We start from the raw sequence: 17,997 nt of genomic DNA, 5'->3' as shown, positions 1-17,997 counted from the left end.
AAAAAAAAAAATCCTGGTTACAATATGCACAACAATGTCTTGACATGCCTCACTCGCTTTCTTGTGGCATTGGCGCATTAAATGGCTCTTTCTGCCAACTTGACCATGCAGCTCATTTTTGTTCAAGTATAATCATATTGTGCTCCTTAAAACAACCACACCGTCTTTTCCAGAGCAGCCTGTGCTTCCCCTGAAGTTTCCTGTAAGGTTTTCGTTGTATCCTGAACAATTTTGGCAGTTGTGGGTACAATCTTTCTTGGTCTACCTAACCTTGGCTTGGTATCAAGAGATCCCCAAATTTTCCACTTCTTAATAAGTGATTGATGCTGACTGGCATATTCAAGGCTTTGGATATCCAGTTCCATTACCTTCTTTTTCGCTCCCCATGGCTCAGTATCTAGCCTGCTCAGTGAATCCACGTGAGAGCTAAAAAAAACGAATTGACTATTTACACACAGACACTAATTGCAATTTAAAACACCATAGATGTGTGAAATTAATCTTAACTTGTGTCACCTTGTGTGTCTGTACCAAGACCAAACATCCAAGGGATCTAAACCTTTGATCAGGGCTATTTTGGCTATTTTGTAACAGGAATCACCCAAACTACTATGTGATAATAAATGGCTTCAAATGATCACAATCCTTAAATAAAAAAAACATTTTTTTTGGCATGATCAGTCGTATTTTCAATATCAATACCAAAATATCACAATTTCTGCCAGGAAATTGTGATAGGTATGCAAACTCTTGAGCACAACTGTATATTCTAACTTACTATTTTCTTTTGCATCCTTTTAAAGCTGACTTCTACATACACAATGATGAAATAATGCAGCTCTGTAATCACTATTAAATGTATTCTTTTAAATATGTTTAATCAATGTCTACATTTGACATGATTACAAATGAAATATAATTATTAACCACATAGAATAAAAATAATAGCAAAAAAAGATAAAGAAATGACAGATACCAGGCGTTTGCTTTACCAACATATTTGCTCCTTAATTGCCAAAGACTTTTCTGGGAAATCTTTTGCAATATTTACTACTGATAACAAGCTCTGGATTTACATACTGTGGAAACAGATGACTCACTTTGAGCACAGGTGTACATATAAAAAGAAGCAGAGAGGATAGAACCGTACTTCATTATCCACAGATCAAGAAATATAGGTAAGCAATGATTATTCCTAAAAAGAACAATAGAATTTTCAGAAATATTTTAGCCTCAGGTTAATATTTGGGGTCATCTTTATAAAACAGTGAATGTGATCACCAAAAATTCATAGGTGGTAATTCATTACACTTTAATTTAAAACACACGCACCAGCTGCAGCGGATCATTTGTTGAATATCACTAGAAATGAGCGAATCGAACCAGGCGAACCGGAATTCGAGTCGAATTTCAGGAAATATTCGATTCGCGTTGAATCCGAAATTTTGCCTACTTCAGGTGCGCGAATCGAACATTTCCCGATCAGCCGGCAAAAGTGTCCCTGCAGTGAGCTCCGCTATTTCTGACAGTTCTCTGACAGAAGGAACACATGTTTAGCGGTTGAAACATTGTATCTATTAGTTTCCATTTAGGATACAGATGTTTCAACCGCTGTACATGTGAAGAAGCTGTCAGAGAACTGTCAGAAATAGAGGAACTCTGCACATACACTTTTTGCCGGCTTGGAATTATTCTTCTTTTCATCCTACTTCTTCTTCTTCTTCTTCTTCATCATCCTCATCCTCATCCTCTTCTTCTGAGGATGAGGATGAGGATGAAGAAGAAGAAGAAGAAGTAGGATGAAAAGAAGAATAATTCCAAGCCGGCAAAAAGTGTATGTGCAGAGTTCCTCTATTCTGCAGATACACTTAGAGGAGCTCTGCAGATACACTTAGAGGAGCTCTGCACATACACTTTTTGCCGGCTTGGAATTAATCTTATTTTCATCCTACTTCTTCTTCTTCTTCTTCATCCTCATCCTCAAAAGAAGAAGAAGAGGATGAGGATGAAGAAGAAGAAGAAGAAGTAGGATGAAAATAAGAATAATTCCAAGCCGGCAAAAAGTGTATGTGCAGAGTTCCTCTATTCTGCAGATACACTTAGAGGAGCTCTGCACATACACTTAGAGGAGCTCTGCACATACACTTTTTGCCGGCTTGGAATTAATCTTATTTTCATCCTACTTCTTCTTCTTCATCCTCATCCTCATCCTCAGAAGAAGAGGATGAGGATGAAGAAGAAGAAGAAGTAGGATGAAAATAAGAATAATTCCAAGCCGGCAAAAAGTGTATGTGCAGAGCTCCTCTAAGTGTATCTGCAGAGCTCCTCTAAGTGTATCTGCAGAATAGAGGAACTCTGCACATACACTTTTTGCCGGAAACCGCTGTATGGAGGGAATGTCCCATAACTGTCAGAAATAGACTATTTCTGACAGTTCTGGGACATTCACTCCATACAGCGGTTGAAACATTGTATCTATTTTTTTCCATAAATGACATTCTGCAAATACACTTAGAGGAGCGCTGCAGATACACTTTTTGCCGGCTTGGAATTAATCTTATTTTCATCCTACTTCTTCTTCATCCTCATCCTCATAAGAAGAAGAAGAAGAAGTAGGATGAAAATAAGAATAATTCCAAGCCGGCAAAAAGTGTATCTGCAGCGCTCCTCTAAGTGTATCTGCAGAATGTCATTTATGGAAAAGAATAGATACAATGTTTCAACCGCTGTATGGAGGGAATGTCATAGAACTGTCAGAAATAGACTATTTATGACAGTTCTGGGACATTCACTCCATACAGCGGTTGAAACATTGTATCTATTTTTTTCCATAAATGACATTCTGCAGATACACTTAGAGGAGCGCTGCAGATACACTTTTTGCCTACTTCTTCTTCTTCTTCTTCATCCTCATCCTCTTCTTCTTCTTATAAGGATGAGGATGAAGAAGAAGAAGAAGAAGTAGGATGAAAATAAGATTAATTCCAAGCCGGCAAAATGTGTATCTGCAGCGCTCCTCTAAGTGTATTTGCAGAATGTCATTTATGGAAAAAAATAGATACAATGTTTCAACCGCTGTATGGAGTGAATGTCCCATAACTGTCAGAAATAGACTATTTCTGACAGTTCTGGGACATTCACTCCATACAGCGGTTGAAACCGCTGTATGGAGGGAATGTCATAGAACTGTCAGAAATAGACTATTTCTAACAGTTCTGTGACATTCCTTCCATACAGCGGTTGAAACATTGTATCTATTTGTTTCCATAAATGGATCCATTTATGGAAACAAATAGATACAATGTTTCAACCGCTGTATGGAGTGAATGTCCCAGAACTGTCATAAATAGTCTATTTCTGACAGTTCTGGGACATTCCCTCCATACAGCGGTTGAAACCGCTGTATGGAGTGAATGTCCCAGAACTGTCAGAAATAGACAGAAACTGTCACAGAACTGTCCTTCTTCTCATCCTTCTCCTTCTTCTCATCCTTCTCCTTCTTCTCATCCTTCTCCTTCTTCTCATCCTTCTCCTTCTTCTCATCCTTCTCCTTCTTCTCATCCTTCTTCTCATCCTTCTTCTCATCCTTCTCCTTCTTCTCATCCTTCTCCTTCTCCTTCTTCTCATCCTTCTCCTTCTCCTTCTTCTCATCCTTCTCCTTCTCCATCTTCTCATCCTTCTCCTTTTCCTTCTTCTCATCCTTCTCCTTCTGCTTCTCCTTCTCCTTCTTCTCATCCTTCTCCTTCTTCTCATCCTTCTCCTTCTTTTCATCCTTCTCTTTCTTCTCATCCTTCTCCTTCTTCTCATCCTTCTCCTTCTCTTTCTTCTCATCCTTCTCCTTCTTCTCATCCTTCTCCTTCTTCTCATCCTTCTCCTTCTTCTCATCCTTCTCCTTCTTCTCATCCTTCTCCTTCTCCTTCTTCTCATCCTTCTCCTTCTCCTTCTTCTCATCCTTCTCCTTCTCCATCTTCTCATCCTTCTCCTTCTCCTTCTTCTCATCCTTCTCCTTCTGCTTCTCCTTCTCCTTCTTCTCATCCTTCTCCTTCTTCTCATCCTTCTCCTTCTTCTCATCCTTCTCCTTCTTCTCATCCTTCTCCTTCTTCTCATCCTTCTCCTTCTTCTCATCCTTCTCCTTCTTCTCATCCTTCTCCTTCTTCTCATCCTTCTCCTTCTTCTCATCCTTCTCCTTCTCTTTCTTCTCATCCTTCTCCTTCTTCTCATCCTTCTCCTTCTTCTCATCCTTCTCCTTCTTCTCATCCTTCTCCTTCTTCTCATCCTTCTCCTTCTCCTTCTTCTCATCCTTCTCCTTCTCCTTCTTCTCATCCTTCTCCTTCTCCATCTTCTCATCCTTCTCCTTCTCCTTCTTCTCATCCTTCTCCTTCTGCTTCTCCTTCTCCTTCTTCTCATCCTTCTCCTTCTTCTCATCCTTCTCCTTCTTCTCATCCTTCTCCTTCTTCTCATCCTTCTCCTTCTTCTCATCCTTCTCCTTCTTCTCATCCTTCTCCTTCTTCTCATCCTTCTCCTTCTTCTCATCCTTCTCCTTCTCCTTCTTCTCATCCTTCTCCTTCTCCTTCTTCTCATCCTTCTCCTTCTCCTTCTTCTCATCCTTCTCCTTCTCCTCATCCTTCTCCTTCTTCTCATCATTCTCCTTCTTCTCATCCTTCTCCTTCTCCTCATCCTTCTCCTTCTCCTTCTTCTCATCCTTCTCCTTCTTCTCATCCTTCTCCTTCTTCTCATCCTTCTCCTTCTCCTTCTTCTCATCCTTCTCCTTCTTCTCATCCTTCTCCTTCTTCTCATCCTTCTCCTTCTCCTCATCCTTCTCCTTCTTCTCATCCTTCTCCTTCTCCTTCTTCTCATCCTTCTCCTTCTCCTTCTTCTCATCCTTCTCCTTCTTCTCATCCTTCTCCTTCTCCATCTTCTCATCCTTCTCCTTCTTCTCATCCTTCTCCTTCTCCTTCTCCTTCTTCTCATCCTTCTCCTTCTCCTTCTTCTCATCCTTCTCCTTCTCCTTCTCCTTCCTGATCTCCAAGGGCATTTAAATTAAAGGTACAGTGTTCTGCACTAATTTAAAGGCTCTCTGAAGCCTAGAAACCCTTTTTATAAGCCATCTTCGTAGCGAAGAAATTCGCATCGAATCGAATTTCATACTGGAATTCGCCGAATCAGCCGAATCGAATTTTTCAATACTTCGCTCATCTCTAAATATCACATTCACTACTTTTTAAACGTGACATTTTAATTACATTTCTTTTATTATTATAAATAACCACAAAAACTATTCTTTACATTGTTGGCAAACTTTACAACCCTAATGGTGTATGAAGCATTTTAATATATCAATTCAGCCCTCACTGTTCTTTTTTAGGCAATTGTTATAATCTAAAGTAGTAGCTAAATCTTTGGCAACGCACAAAATTTTGCAAGTAGAGCCATTTCACGAGTTTAAAGCTCCGTTCACACAGTGCATTTTTTTAGTGCTTTTTGCAGAAATGCACTACAGTCCACTTAACATGGTTTCCTATGGGACATGTTCACATCTATGGTTTTTTGAGTTTTTTTGGAAAGGGTCAGGGACTTTTTTTAAAGTTATAAGCAGTGTTTTTGCTATAATGGAGTTCAATGGAGAAGCTACTGAAATGAATGGTACTGTGTTTTTGCTGCATTTTGCGTTTTGCATTTTTATTATTCCCAGCAATCAAAAAAAAATCACTTAAAAAAGTAAAAAAAAGCTGAGCAAAATGCAAAACACAGTAAAAAAGCATAAAAAAAGCATTAAAAAGCATGTAGAAAAACACAAAATTAACTGTGAAAAGCCCTGCAAAATGAACAATAAGTAAACTGCATAGGTGTGACTGGAGCCTAAGATATTTATTTTTTTTTTCCCACCAGACTATTGGCTGTATTCAATAGTTACTCAAGACATTCTAGTGGCAACACAACTTGGCTGAAGGAGCTGAGAATCTTCTCCCAAAACATTGTGTAAATATTCATTAAATTAATTCATTCATTCATGTGAAAGACACATTCCTGTTCACTTTATCTACTTGAGCTCTGGAAAGTTTTACCGCCTATGTTTTGCTATTCAGCACTGAGCTGATTTAACTGGAAATTGTGCAGTCATGGAACACTATGCTAAAATGAAATTTATATAATTTTTCCCACACAAATAGAGCTTTCTTTTAGTGCTATTTGATCACCACTGTGTTTGTTTTGCAATCTAAATGAAAAAAAAAAACATGAAAATCTTGAAAAAAAACAAACAATATTTTCTAATTTCTGTTATAAAACACATCCAATAACAAAAAAAAAAATCAGAGTTAAAATTTCTTCATAACTTTAGGCCAACATGTATTCTGCTACAATGTATTCTGCTACAAGGGGATAGGGTGGCAGATGCAAGATTGGGAACATGTTACATATTCCACTCTAAAAATGGGTGGAACATGTAACGTGTTCAAAAAGGTGAACTTTTCATTTTCAATCTGCAGCACTGTAGTTTTCTGTAAAATACAACACAATATGGCAACCTGGAGATGACACCATCTGTGTACAGAACGTCCCCCAAAAATGTCATTTCCTGCTTGAATGATTGCCTTACTTATTTCCCACATTTCACTAAGATATAAGTTAGATTTTGGGCAACAAAAATCTAATTTTTGGTGAGATACTCCGAAAAGGGATACAGATCCTGCAACTTTCCTCCTTAGAACCCTGCAAGTACAGCAGCTGATTGATAATAATAAAAAACACTCCCAATTTGCATTAATTTGCACATGGACACAGACAAACAAGCAGCTAGCTCTTCAGAATAACAAAAGATTGGAATCTGCAACAAAGTTTGGTAAAATCTTTGAAATGTGCATTGATCACCCAGAGGGGAATGTTTTTTTTTCTCAACAACAGTGAAGTTACCCTTTTCCAGTCATATGCAGATTATTAACTTCTTTACTAAATCTGCCCAATTATGTTGCCATTATAAAACAGTGAGGTTTGACTAGGGTTGCATTTTTCTATCAAGGCTGCTATGCCATTACATATAGTTACATAGTTAGTCTGGCTGAAAAAAGACAAAAGTCCATCTAGTTAAACAATAAAAAAAAGAAAAAAGTTATACTCTTACACCCACAGTTGATCCATAGGGAGGCAAAAAAACCAGCAAAGCATGATCCAATTTGCTCCTGCAGGGAAAAAAATCCTTCCTGATCCTCCAAGAGGCAATCAGATATTCCCTGAATCAACTTTACCTATAAATGTTAGTATCCAGTTATATTCGGTGTATCTAAGAAAGAATCCAGGACTTTTTTTTAAAGCAATCCAACTCTTGAGGGAGTCTATTCCACATTTTCACTGCTTTCACTGTGAAGAAACCTTTCCGTGTTTGGAGATGACATTTCTTTTCCTCCAGATGTAAAGAGTGCCCCCTTGACCTCATTAATAATGGAATATCAGGGGTGCGTTTACCACAAGGCAAACAAGGCATTTGCCTAGGGTGGCATTTTTCAGGGGGGCAGCACCCCCCCCCCCAAGAAGAACAGACATATTCAGCATGGGGACCAGGTGGGATTCGAAAGAGGCTGCGGGCTGCATGATGGCGTATGCAGAGCCCGACTTCCGTTCCGGGGGATATCTGGAGCTGTGAAGGTGAGTGTGTGTGGGGGGGGGTGCTAGTGGAAAGGCTCTCTCAGGTGGGGGGGGCACGGGTGTTGTTGGCCACTGTTGTGGGTCTGTGTCAGGCTCTCTCTGCCGGGGGGGTGGGGGTGGTGTCTGATTGCTGTGTTGCCTATGGAATATTGCGTCTTTCCTTCACATCATCACCTGAGAACAGAAGTTCTTCAGTCTAGAGAACCTTTTGGGATGTTTGGTCTAACTAGTCACTGAAATGAAAGCAAAAATCCAGAATTTTTTACACGTTACCTCGTCCTCATCCTCATCCTCTTCTTCTTCTTCTGAGGATGAGGATGAAGAAGTAGGATGAAAATAAGAATAATTCCAAGCCGGCAAAAAGTGTATCTGCAGAGCTCCTCTATTCTGCAGATACACTTAGAGGAGCTCTGCAGATACACTTTTTGCCGGCTTGGAATTAATCTTATTTTCATCCTACTTCTTCTTCTTCTTCATCCTCATCCTCATCCTCAGAAGAAGAAGAAGAGGATGAGGATGAAGAAGAAGAAGAAGAAGAAGAAGTAGGATGAAAATAAGAATAATTCCAAGCCGGCAAAAAGTGTATCTGCAGAGCTCCTCTAAGTGTATCTGCAGAATAGAGGAGCTCTGCAGATACACTTTTTGCCGGATTGGAATTCTTCTTATTTTCATCCTACTTCTTCTTCTTCTTCTTCTTCCTCTTCATCCTCATCCTCATCCTCTTCTTCTTCTTCTGAGGATGAGGATGAAGAAGAAGAAGAAGAAGAAGTAGGATGAAAATAAGAATAATTCCAAGCCGGCAAAAAGTGTATCTGCAGAGCTCCTCTATTCTGCAGATACACTTAGAGGAGCTCTGCAGATACACTTTTTGCCGGCTTGGAATTATTCTTATTTTCATCCTACTTCTTCTTCTTCATCCTCATCCTCAGAAGAAGAAGAAGAGGATGAGGATGAGGATGAAGAAGAAGAAGAAGTAGGATGAAAATAAGAATAATTCCAAGCCGGCAAAAAGTGTATCTGCAGAGCTCCTCTAAGTGTATCTGCAGAATAGAGGAACTCTGCAGATACACTTTTTGCCGGTTTGGAATTCTTCTTATTTTCATCCTACTTCTTCTTCTTCTTCTTCTTCCTCTTCATCCTCATCCTCATCCTCTTCTTCTTCTGAGGATGAGGATGAAGAAGAAGAAGAAGAAGAAGAAGTAGGATGAAAATAAGAATAATTCCAAGCCGGCAAAAAGTGTATCTGCAGAGCTCCTCTATTCTGCAGATACACTTAGAGGAGCTCTGCAGATACACTTCTTGCCGGCTTGGAATTAATCTTATTTTCATCCTGCTTCTTCTTCTTCTTCATCCTCATCCTCATCCTCAGAAGAAGAGGATGAGGATGAGGATGAGGATGAAGAAGAAGAAGAAGAAGAAGAAGAAGTAGGATGAAAATAAGAAGAATTCCAAGCCGGCAAAAAGTGTATCTGCAGAGCTCCTCTAAGTGTATCTGCAGAATAGAGGAGCTCTGCAGATACACTTTTTGCCGGCTTGGAATTCTTCTTATTTTCATCCTACTTCTTCTTCTTCTTCCTCTTCATCCTCATCCTCATCCTCTTCTTCTTCTTCTGAGGATGAAGAAGAAGAAGAAGAAGAAGTAGGATGAAAATAAGAATAATTCCAAGCCGGCAAAAAGTGTATCTGCAGAGCTCCTCTATTCTGCAGATACACTTAGAGGAGCTCTGGAGGAGGTAATGTAGGCTATTTCTGACAGTTCTGTGACATTCACTCCATACAGCGGTTGAAACATTGTATCTATTTGTTTGTATCTATTTCTAAAACCAACCAATGGAAACAAATACAGTCAGGTCCATAAATATTGGGACATTGACACAATTCTAACATTTTTGGCTCTATACACCACAATGAATTTGAAATGAAACGAACAAGATGTGCTTTAACTACAGACTGTCAGCTTTAATTTGAGGGTATTTACATCCAAATCAGGTGAACAGTGTAGGAATTACAGCAGTTTGCATATGTGCCTCCCACTTGTTAAGGAACCAAAAGTAATGGGACAATTGGCTTCTCAGCTGTTCCATGGCCAGGTGTGTGTTATTCCCTCATTATCCCAATTACAATGAGCAGATAAAAGGTCCAGAGTTCATTTCAAGTGTGCTATTTGCATTTGGAATCTGTTGCTGTCAACGCTCAAGATGAGATCCAAAGAGCTGTCACTATCAGTGAAGCAAGCCATCATTAGGCTGAAAAAACAAAACAAACTCATCAGAGAGATAGCAAAAACATTAGGCGTGGCCAAAACAACTGTTTGGAACATTCTTAAAAAGGAAGGAACACACCGGTGAGCTCAGCAACACCAAAAGACCCGGAAGACCACGGAAAAAAATTGTGGTGGATGACCAAAGAATTCTTTCCCTGGTGAAGAAAACACCCTTCACAACAGTTGGCCAGATCAAGAACACTCTCCAGGAGGTAGGTGTATGTGTGTCAAAGTCAACAATCAAGAGAAGACTTCATCAGAGTGAATACAGAGGGCTCACCACAAGATGTAAACAATTGGGAAGCCTCAAAAACAGGAAGGCCAGATTAGAGTTTGCCAAATGACATCTAAAAAAGCCTTCACAGTTCTGGAACAACATCCTATGGACAGATGAGACCAAGATCAACTTGTACCAGAGTGATGGGAAGAGAAGAGTATGGAGAAGTAAAGGAACTGCTCATAATCCTAAGCATACCACCTCATCAGTGAAGCATGGTGGTGGTAGTGTCATGGCATGGGCATGTATGGCTGCCAATGGAACTGGTTCTCTTGTATTTATTGATGATGTGACTGCTGACAAAAGCAGCAGGATGAATTCTGAAGTGTTTCGGGCAATATTATCTGCTCATATTTAGCCAAATGCTTCAGAACTCATTGGACGCCACTTCACAGTGCAGATGGACAATGACCCAAAGCATACTGCAAAAGCAACCAAGGAGTTTTTTAAGGGAAAGAAGTGGAATGTTATGCAATGGCCAAGTCAATCACCTGACCTGAATCTGATTGAGCATGCATTTCACTTGCTGAAGACAAAACTGAAGGGAAAATGCCCCAAGAACAAGCAGGAATTGAAGACAGTTGCAGTAGAGGCCTGGCAGAGCATCACCAGGGATGAAACCCAGCGTCTGGTGATGTCTATGCGTTCCAGACTTCAGGCTGTAATTGACTGCAAAGGATTTGCAACCAAGTATTAAAAAGTGAAAGTTTGATTTATGATTATTATTCTGTCCCATTACTTTTGATCCCTAAACAAGTGGGAGGCACATATGCAAACTGTTGTAAGTCCTACACCGTTCACCTGATTTGGATGTAAACACCCTCAAATTAAAGCTGACAGTCTGCAGTTAAAACACATTTTGTTTGTTTCATTTCAAATCCATTGTGGTGGTGTATAGAGCCAAAAATGTTAGAATTGTGTTGATGTCCCAATATTTATGGACCTGACCGTAGATACAATGTTTCAACCGCTGTATGGAGGGAATGTCACAGAACTGTCAGAAATAGGCTATTTCTGACAGTTCTGTGACATTCCCTCCATACAGCGGTTGAAACATTGTATCTATTTGTTTCCATAAATGGAACCATTTATGGAAACAAATAGATACAATGTTTCAACCGCTGTATGGAGGGAATGTCACAGAACTGTCAGAAATAGCCTATTTCTGACAGTTCTGTGACATTCACTCCATACAGCGGTTCATCCTTCTCCTTCTTCTCATCCTTCTCCTTCTCCTTCTTCTCATCCTTCTCCTTCTTCTCATCCTTCTCCTTCTCCTTCTTCTCATCCTTCTCCTTCTTCTCATCCTTCTCCTTCTTCTCATCCTTCTCCTTCTTGTCATCCTTCTCCTTCTCCTTCTTCTCATCCTTCTCCTTCTTCTCATCCCTCTTCTCATCCTTCTCCTTCTTCTCATCCTTCTTCTCATCCTTCTCCTTCTTCTCATCCTTCTTCTCATCCTTCTCCTTCTTCTCATCCTTCTTCTCATCCTTCTCCTTCTTCTCATCCTTCTCCTTCTTCTCATCCTTCTCCTTCTCCTTCTTCTCATCCTTCTCCTTCTTCTCATCCTTCTCCTTCTCCTTCTTCTCATCCTTCTCCTTCTCCTTCTTCTCATCCTTCTCCTTCTTCTCATCCTTCTCCTTCTCCATCTTCTCATCCTTCTCCTTCTCCTTCTTCTCATCCTTCTCCTTCTCCTTCTCCTTCTCCTTCTTCTCATCCTTCTCCTTCTTCTCATCCTTCTCCTTCTTCTCATCCTTCTCCTTCTTCTCATCCTTCTCCTTCTTCTCATCCTTCTTCTCATCCTTCTCCTTCTTCTCATCCTTCTTCTCATCCTTCTCCTTCTTCTCATCCTTCTCCTTCTTCTCATCCTTCTCCTTCTTCTCATCCTTTTTCTCATCCTTCTCCTTCTTCTCATCCTTCTTCTCATCCTTCTCCTTCTTCTCATCCTTCTTCTCATCCTTCTCCTTCTTCTCATCCTTCTCCTTCTTCTCATCCTTCTCCTTCTTCTCATCCTTCTCCTTCTTCTCATCCTTCTCCTTCTCCTTCTTCTCATCCTTCTCCTTCTTCTCATCCCTCTTCTCATCCTTCTCCTTCTTCTCATCCTTCTTCTCATCCTTCTCCTTCTTCTCATCCTTCTTCTCATCCTTCTCCTTCTTCTCATCCTTCTTCTCATCCTTCTCCTTCTTCTCATCCTTCTCCTTCTCCTTCTTCTCATCCTTCTCCTTCTTCTCATCCTTCTCCTTCTCCTTCTTCTCATCCTTCTCTTTCTCCTTCTTCTCATCCTTCTCCTTCTTCTCATCCTTCTCCTTCTCCATCTTCTCATCCTTCTCCTTCTCCTTCTTCTCATCCTTCTCCTTCTCCTTCTTCTCATCCTTCTCCTTCTCCTTCTCCTTCTTCTCATCCTTCTCCTTCTCCTTCTTCTCATCCTTCTCCTTCTCCTTCTTCTCATCCTTCTCCTTCTTCTCATCCTTCTCCTTCTCCTTCTTCTCATCCTTCTACTTCTCCTTCTTCTCATCCTTCTCCTTCTCCTTCCTCATCTCCAAGGGCATTTAAATTAAAGGTACAGTGTTCTGCACTAATTTAAAGGCTATCTGAAGCCTAGAAACCCTTTTTATAAGTTAACTTCGTAGCAAATTAATTCGCATCGAATCGAATTTCTTCCTGAAATTCGGCGAATCGGCCGAATCGAATTTTTGAATAATTCGCTCATCTCTAGATGTAACCCTAGGTCTTGATCGATGCGAAGTGTTCTATGAATGAGCATGAGGAAAGCAAGGGTGGGTTAATGACAGGATCTCCCCTTCTCCAATGAACAGAGGAAGAGGAAAAAGAGGATGAATGATGGAATTCCTTCACTGTCACAGCCTCTACTCTTATTCCTGTGTGGCTGGGGGTCAGGGGTACCGACTGGAGGCATCCACCAGCAGCACTCAGGAAACTGAAACCAGACTATATATAATTTAAAAGATAGGTTCACCTTTGGAACATGTTACATATTCCCATAGCTGCAGCTGCACCCCCGGCAGATAATATGGGTAGAAGTTTCCCCATGCTATCTATCATATTTGAAAACAGCGCAGCTGTGCGGGGCTCCACCATCACTTTCACGTCATTCATTCACTGGCTTCCATGAATGAATGAACTGCAAGTCCAGACAACCTTAGTGGCTGTGGGCTTGTAGTTTTCAATGGTGCTGTAGAGCGCCATGGTAGTTCATTGAAGCTTCCTGTCAGAATATCTGCTTGGCTGTACGTCCCGTACGGCAAGCAGATATACTGACAGGTCTGCAGAAGACCTGCATGGCATCAGCAATCTACTGATCACTGGTGCAATGCTTCCCAGGCTCCTTTGGACAAAAATGATAAATCTACATTTTTTTACCTGCAATAAAAAAATTAGCATTTTTTATTTTTGTCTTCTCCTTTAACCACTTCCCGACCGGCCGTTGTATATAAACGGCCGGACGGTGGCACTGCCGTCTATAAACTGCCTCCCCGCACCCTGCTTGTGCGCGCTCCCTGGGAGCGCGCAGCACCGCGATCCGGTGCCCGCTGTGTCCTCCGGACACAGTGAAACACCGATCGTCAGACGGGACCTCTGTACGAGGTCCCGATCATGTGATCACTGATTGGCCAATCAGTGATCACATGCAAAGTAGTAAGCAAGATGTCACTTCTGACATCATTGCTTACTATGTGTGAAATCTGTGAAATGATCACAGAGGTCACATGGTACAAGGCTATTCACAAAAGCCTTGTACCATGTGACAAGCTGTGACCAATCACAGCTCACTCAGTTCTTCTCAATGAGTGCAAGAATGCACACAGAGAGAAAGAGAAATGATTGCTTTTACATCCTATATGGGTGTAAAAGCAATCAGTGTAAAAAAAAAAAAAAAAATCTTCATCACCCCTCACAAGTAGTACAGTGTCACCATAGTGACACTGTACTGCTAGGGTGACAGTATGTAAAAAAAAAAAAATAAAACTAAAAAATAATAATATAAAAAAATAAAATAAAAATGTAAAAAAAAATGTTTAAAAATTATAATTTTTGCTTATAAACTAATTTGGATTTTTTTTTTTTTTACTAAAAAGATAACGGAATAAATTTTGGCTAAGATTTATGATGAAATATTATTTATTTGCAAAATTTTATAAAAAAAACACTTTTTTCAAAATTTTTGGACATTTCATTTACATAGCAAAAAAAATACAAATCCCAGTGGTGAATAAATACCACCAAAATAAAGCTTTATCTATCTCAAAAAAAATGGCAAAAAATTCATTTGGGTACAGTGTTGCATGACCGCGCAATTGTCATTCAAAGTGTGATAGCGCTAAAAGCTGAAAATTGCCCTGGTCAGGAAGGGGGTAAAAGTGTCCGGTCTGGAAGTGGTTAAGCAAGTTTAATAACAGTAAAGCAGAAAACATCCATATACTAGCAAACAGAAAACACAGCAAACACAAATATACAAGTGAACCAAAACCAAAAGAAAAAATACCTAACAAGTACCCTAACTAAACAACAGTAAGCTTAACTAATTCTATACAAAATAAGAAAAACGGGGTAATACTTGGGATGCAAGGAAGGGGGGGGGGTACTAGAACTGGGATCAGGAACAAGGCAGTAGGGTATTGGATGCAGGGCAAGAGCAAGATCAGGAGCAGGGTCAGGATAAATGAGCAAGCAAAAGACTGAAGCACAAGTTGCCTATAGAGGAGGAACTAAACTCCCACTGGTGGTCACCGAAACTACAACTTTGCACTCTAGGAACCACAGTGCCACCGACAGGTGATCCAGGTCCTGACAGTATCGCTGTCTGTGCATTCAGGCAAGAGTGAGACTACAATTTTAAAACTAAACCGTAACTATCTAGATTTATGATTACTGTCATTAGAGGTAACTTGTTTGTATAAAGCATAAGTCAAAAATATTTTTTTTCCTGAAGTTCAGCTTTACATTAATTATTTCTCTCCAGTCCTTTAGTTATTTATAATATATTGTATAAACCTTACTGTATATTACTACAATAAGTTTGCATTAAGTTTTATAAAAAATATATTTTTTGCTACTACTGAGTGACTGAAATTACTAATAGTAGGTTTTCTAACACACATATGCAGTATATATTCTGGCCAGGAACATGGTGCTCAGGGACCAATCATGGTGAGTAAACCCAAAACAAAAATGTGATAGATTGCAGCTTATCAGTCCTGAGATGTGGCATCTGTATTGGTTTTCTTTTTTTGAGGATTTTTGTTTACTTCCTTATTTCAACCTGGTGATCCTTTTAATAACACCCTTCCTGTCCTAGGTTGGCCAGGCTCACTCAGTGTGCTGCATCTATGAATAAGTAGCCACCCCCTAGGACGGGGAGTGTGTGGACTACAAAGCACTCCCACTCTCCTCAGCTTGATATCATAGTTACATAGTTAGTTTGGCTGAAAAAAGACAAAAGTCTATGCAGTTCAACCATACAGAAAACAAAAAAATCTTAGCAAAGCAGATGCTTTTTTGTATTCAAAACACATACCAAGTACTTAGGTAGCCAAGGACATTTTTGAACACACATAAGCAAGATATAAAAAATACTTTGTTGTAGTAAAGCACTGGGTGTCTGCCTAAGATGCAGTTAGACATAAATTAATGCATAATAAAATATCTCAAATAACCAACTAGCAGAGATTTTAACTCTTTGTTCTTATATTTTAATTAGGAGGATGAAGCTGCATATCCTGTTGCTAATGCTTGTCACGGGAACTTTTGCGCAGAATGGTATGTGCTACAGCTTACAATTAAAGTAGATCCTTAAAGCTGAATTCCAGGCAAAAGCTTCTTTACACGTCCTTGTTGCTGATTTCCTACCTTCACTGAATATGTCATACATCTTCTAGTTCATTCAGTAGTTGCTCTGAAATAGCCTAATCAATCCATTAATTCTCTTTGGTTTCCTGTTTGTAAGACTAGTGGCTGCTATGACTCCTATTCCCCCAGTAACTAGGCACATCCCTTCTGTAGTTGTTTTTCCAGGAAGCAATGATATCATTCAGCCCCACCTGCAGTGGTGGGCAGACCAAGACTCTCAGACACATAAAATATGTACAGGCCTAGTGTACCTATCCACATTTGCTACAATTCCCTGTGGTTGATGGGAACTGTAGTTTACTTTTACTGCAGATAGAGAGGACAGGATATGATGTAATCCCTGCTGTTACGCACACCTCCTTAGCAGAGCAGATGCTGTTATCTTTTGAATTACAGAGATGAGGTCATGAAAATTCCATCACAGGCAGTCCCTAAGTTACGAACATTTCAGTTACGAACAACTCGTACATATAAAGGAATTGAGAGGTAATTTACCACTAGGAAAGGAAATTCGCTCCTGTAAGAGTTATCATGGGAACAAGGTGTCTCCAATGAAGGTTTATCACCAATCCTTGTTTCCACGACAACCCAACATTTTCAAAATCCAATTGTCACAGGGACAGAAAGTGAGGGGAAATCTTCTGAACAGGGGCACAAAGAAAAAACCAACATTACAGGGGTGTTAACCCCTAACTAAGGACTCTAACCCTCCCTCAAAAAACAAAAAAAAGTTTTGGTTGGCAAAACATTTTAAAGCAGTTATCATAGTTTTCCACTTTCACATGGTAATTTTATATACAGTAATGATGATAGTGTTTATAAATGATGGCAATGATCATAATTCCACTGATGAATCTAAATTAACACATTTTAATGTTTAAATTGTGTTTAACTAATAAAATATGCAGCAAAAAAAAGTTCTCAATAATAGACATTATTGTTTTACATTTTGTTTTTACTAGATATGAGTGGTAAAGTGTTCCTTTTTCCAAAATCAACTGCGACCGCACATGTGATTTTGAAACCTGACATAAGGAAACCATTAGAAAAAGTCAGTGTCTGCTTGAAATCTTACACAGAGCTTACACGGCCCCATAGTCTCTTTTCTCTGGCAATGGGTTCTGGAAGGCACAACACTTTTTTAATTTTTCCACAATCACTGAATGTCTACAATGTGTATGTTAATGAGGAGGAAACTGTTTTCAAGACAAACACTGAGATGCTAAGCTGGAAGCTAACCTGTGTGACCTGGGATTCCACTACTGGAGTAATTCAACTTTGGATTAATGGAAAACTGTACCCTAGACGAGTTTCAAAAAAAGGTTCTACTATTGGTCCTGAAACAAGCATAGTTTTGGGACAGGAGCAAGATAAATTTGGGGGAGGGTTTGACATTAATCAGTCGTTTTCTGGTGAAATAAGTGATGTCCACATGTGGGATGATGTTTTGTCGCCAGAAGATATACGGAAAGTTATGTCTGGAGATCACAAAGGAAATATCATTAACTGGAGTTCTCTTACCTATGAGATTAAAGGAGATGTTCTTGTTGAACCCACACTCCAGTGCGGGTCTTCGGTAGAAACCAGCTCATTATACATGCAATGTTACTAAATGTAAACCCCAGGAAAATAGATTAATAAACAGTAGAAAACATATGCATGGACTGTTTTACCAATCAAAAGATTCATAGTTGTGTTAAGTGACCCATGTCATGGCAGAGGAGGTTATGGGGGATAAAGGAGCCCATCCAATGATAAACCACCCTACCGAGGAGGGGGGGGCAATAGAGAAAATGGAGGGAGCCCTAAAAGACCTGTTAGGACCAAAAGTAATATTACACCCAGAAGGCCTAGGAAGAGAGGTTGCAGTGGGGTAAGAGAATAAGAAAGAGTAAGAAAACAAAAAAAAGAATAGGGGAAGTTATTTTTAACCTTAAGGACATTACATTCC

General features: G+C 39.8%; 1 protein-coding gene across 2 annotated transcripts; it reads left to right on the top strand.

Moving 5' to 3' along the window:
* Positions 1-1,101: 1,101 nt before the first annotated feature.
* On the top strand, positions 1,102-17,700 carry LOC149450092 (C-reactive protein-like). 2 transcript variants are annotated; one of them, XM_089692388.1, is made up of 4 exons: positions 1,128-1,178; positions 5,890-5,979; positions 15,898-15,956; positions 17,009-17,700. In XM_089692388.1, the coding sequence occupies exons 3-4, from the start codon at positions 15,902-15,904 to the stop codon at positions 17,656-17,658; spliced, it is 705 nt and encodes a 234-aa protein (XP_089548514.1). In that variant the 5' UTR covers positions 1,128-1,178; positions 5,890-5,979; positions 15,898-15,901; the 3' UTR covers positions 17,659-17,700. The 2 variants fall into 2 exon arrangements, with proteins under 2 accessions (XP_089548513.1, XP_089548514.1); XM_089692387.1 differs by lacking the exon at positions 5,890-5,979 and having other exon boundaries at positions 1,102-1,178.
* Positions 17,701-17,997: the final 297 nt, after the last annotated feature.

The sequence above is a fragment of the Staurois parvus genome, unplaced genomic scaffold (assembly GCF_062004578.1).
Source record: "Staurois parvus isolate SC_StPar_1 unplaced genomic scaffold, SC_StPar_1.0 ptg000583l, whole genome shotgun sequence".
NCBI classification, from domain to species: domain Eukaryota; kingdom Metazoa; phylum Chordata; class Amphibia; order Anura; family Ranidae; genus Staurois; species Staurois parvus.
This window is presented reverse-complemented; position numbering and strand designations above follow the sequence as displayed.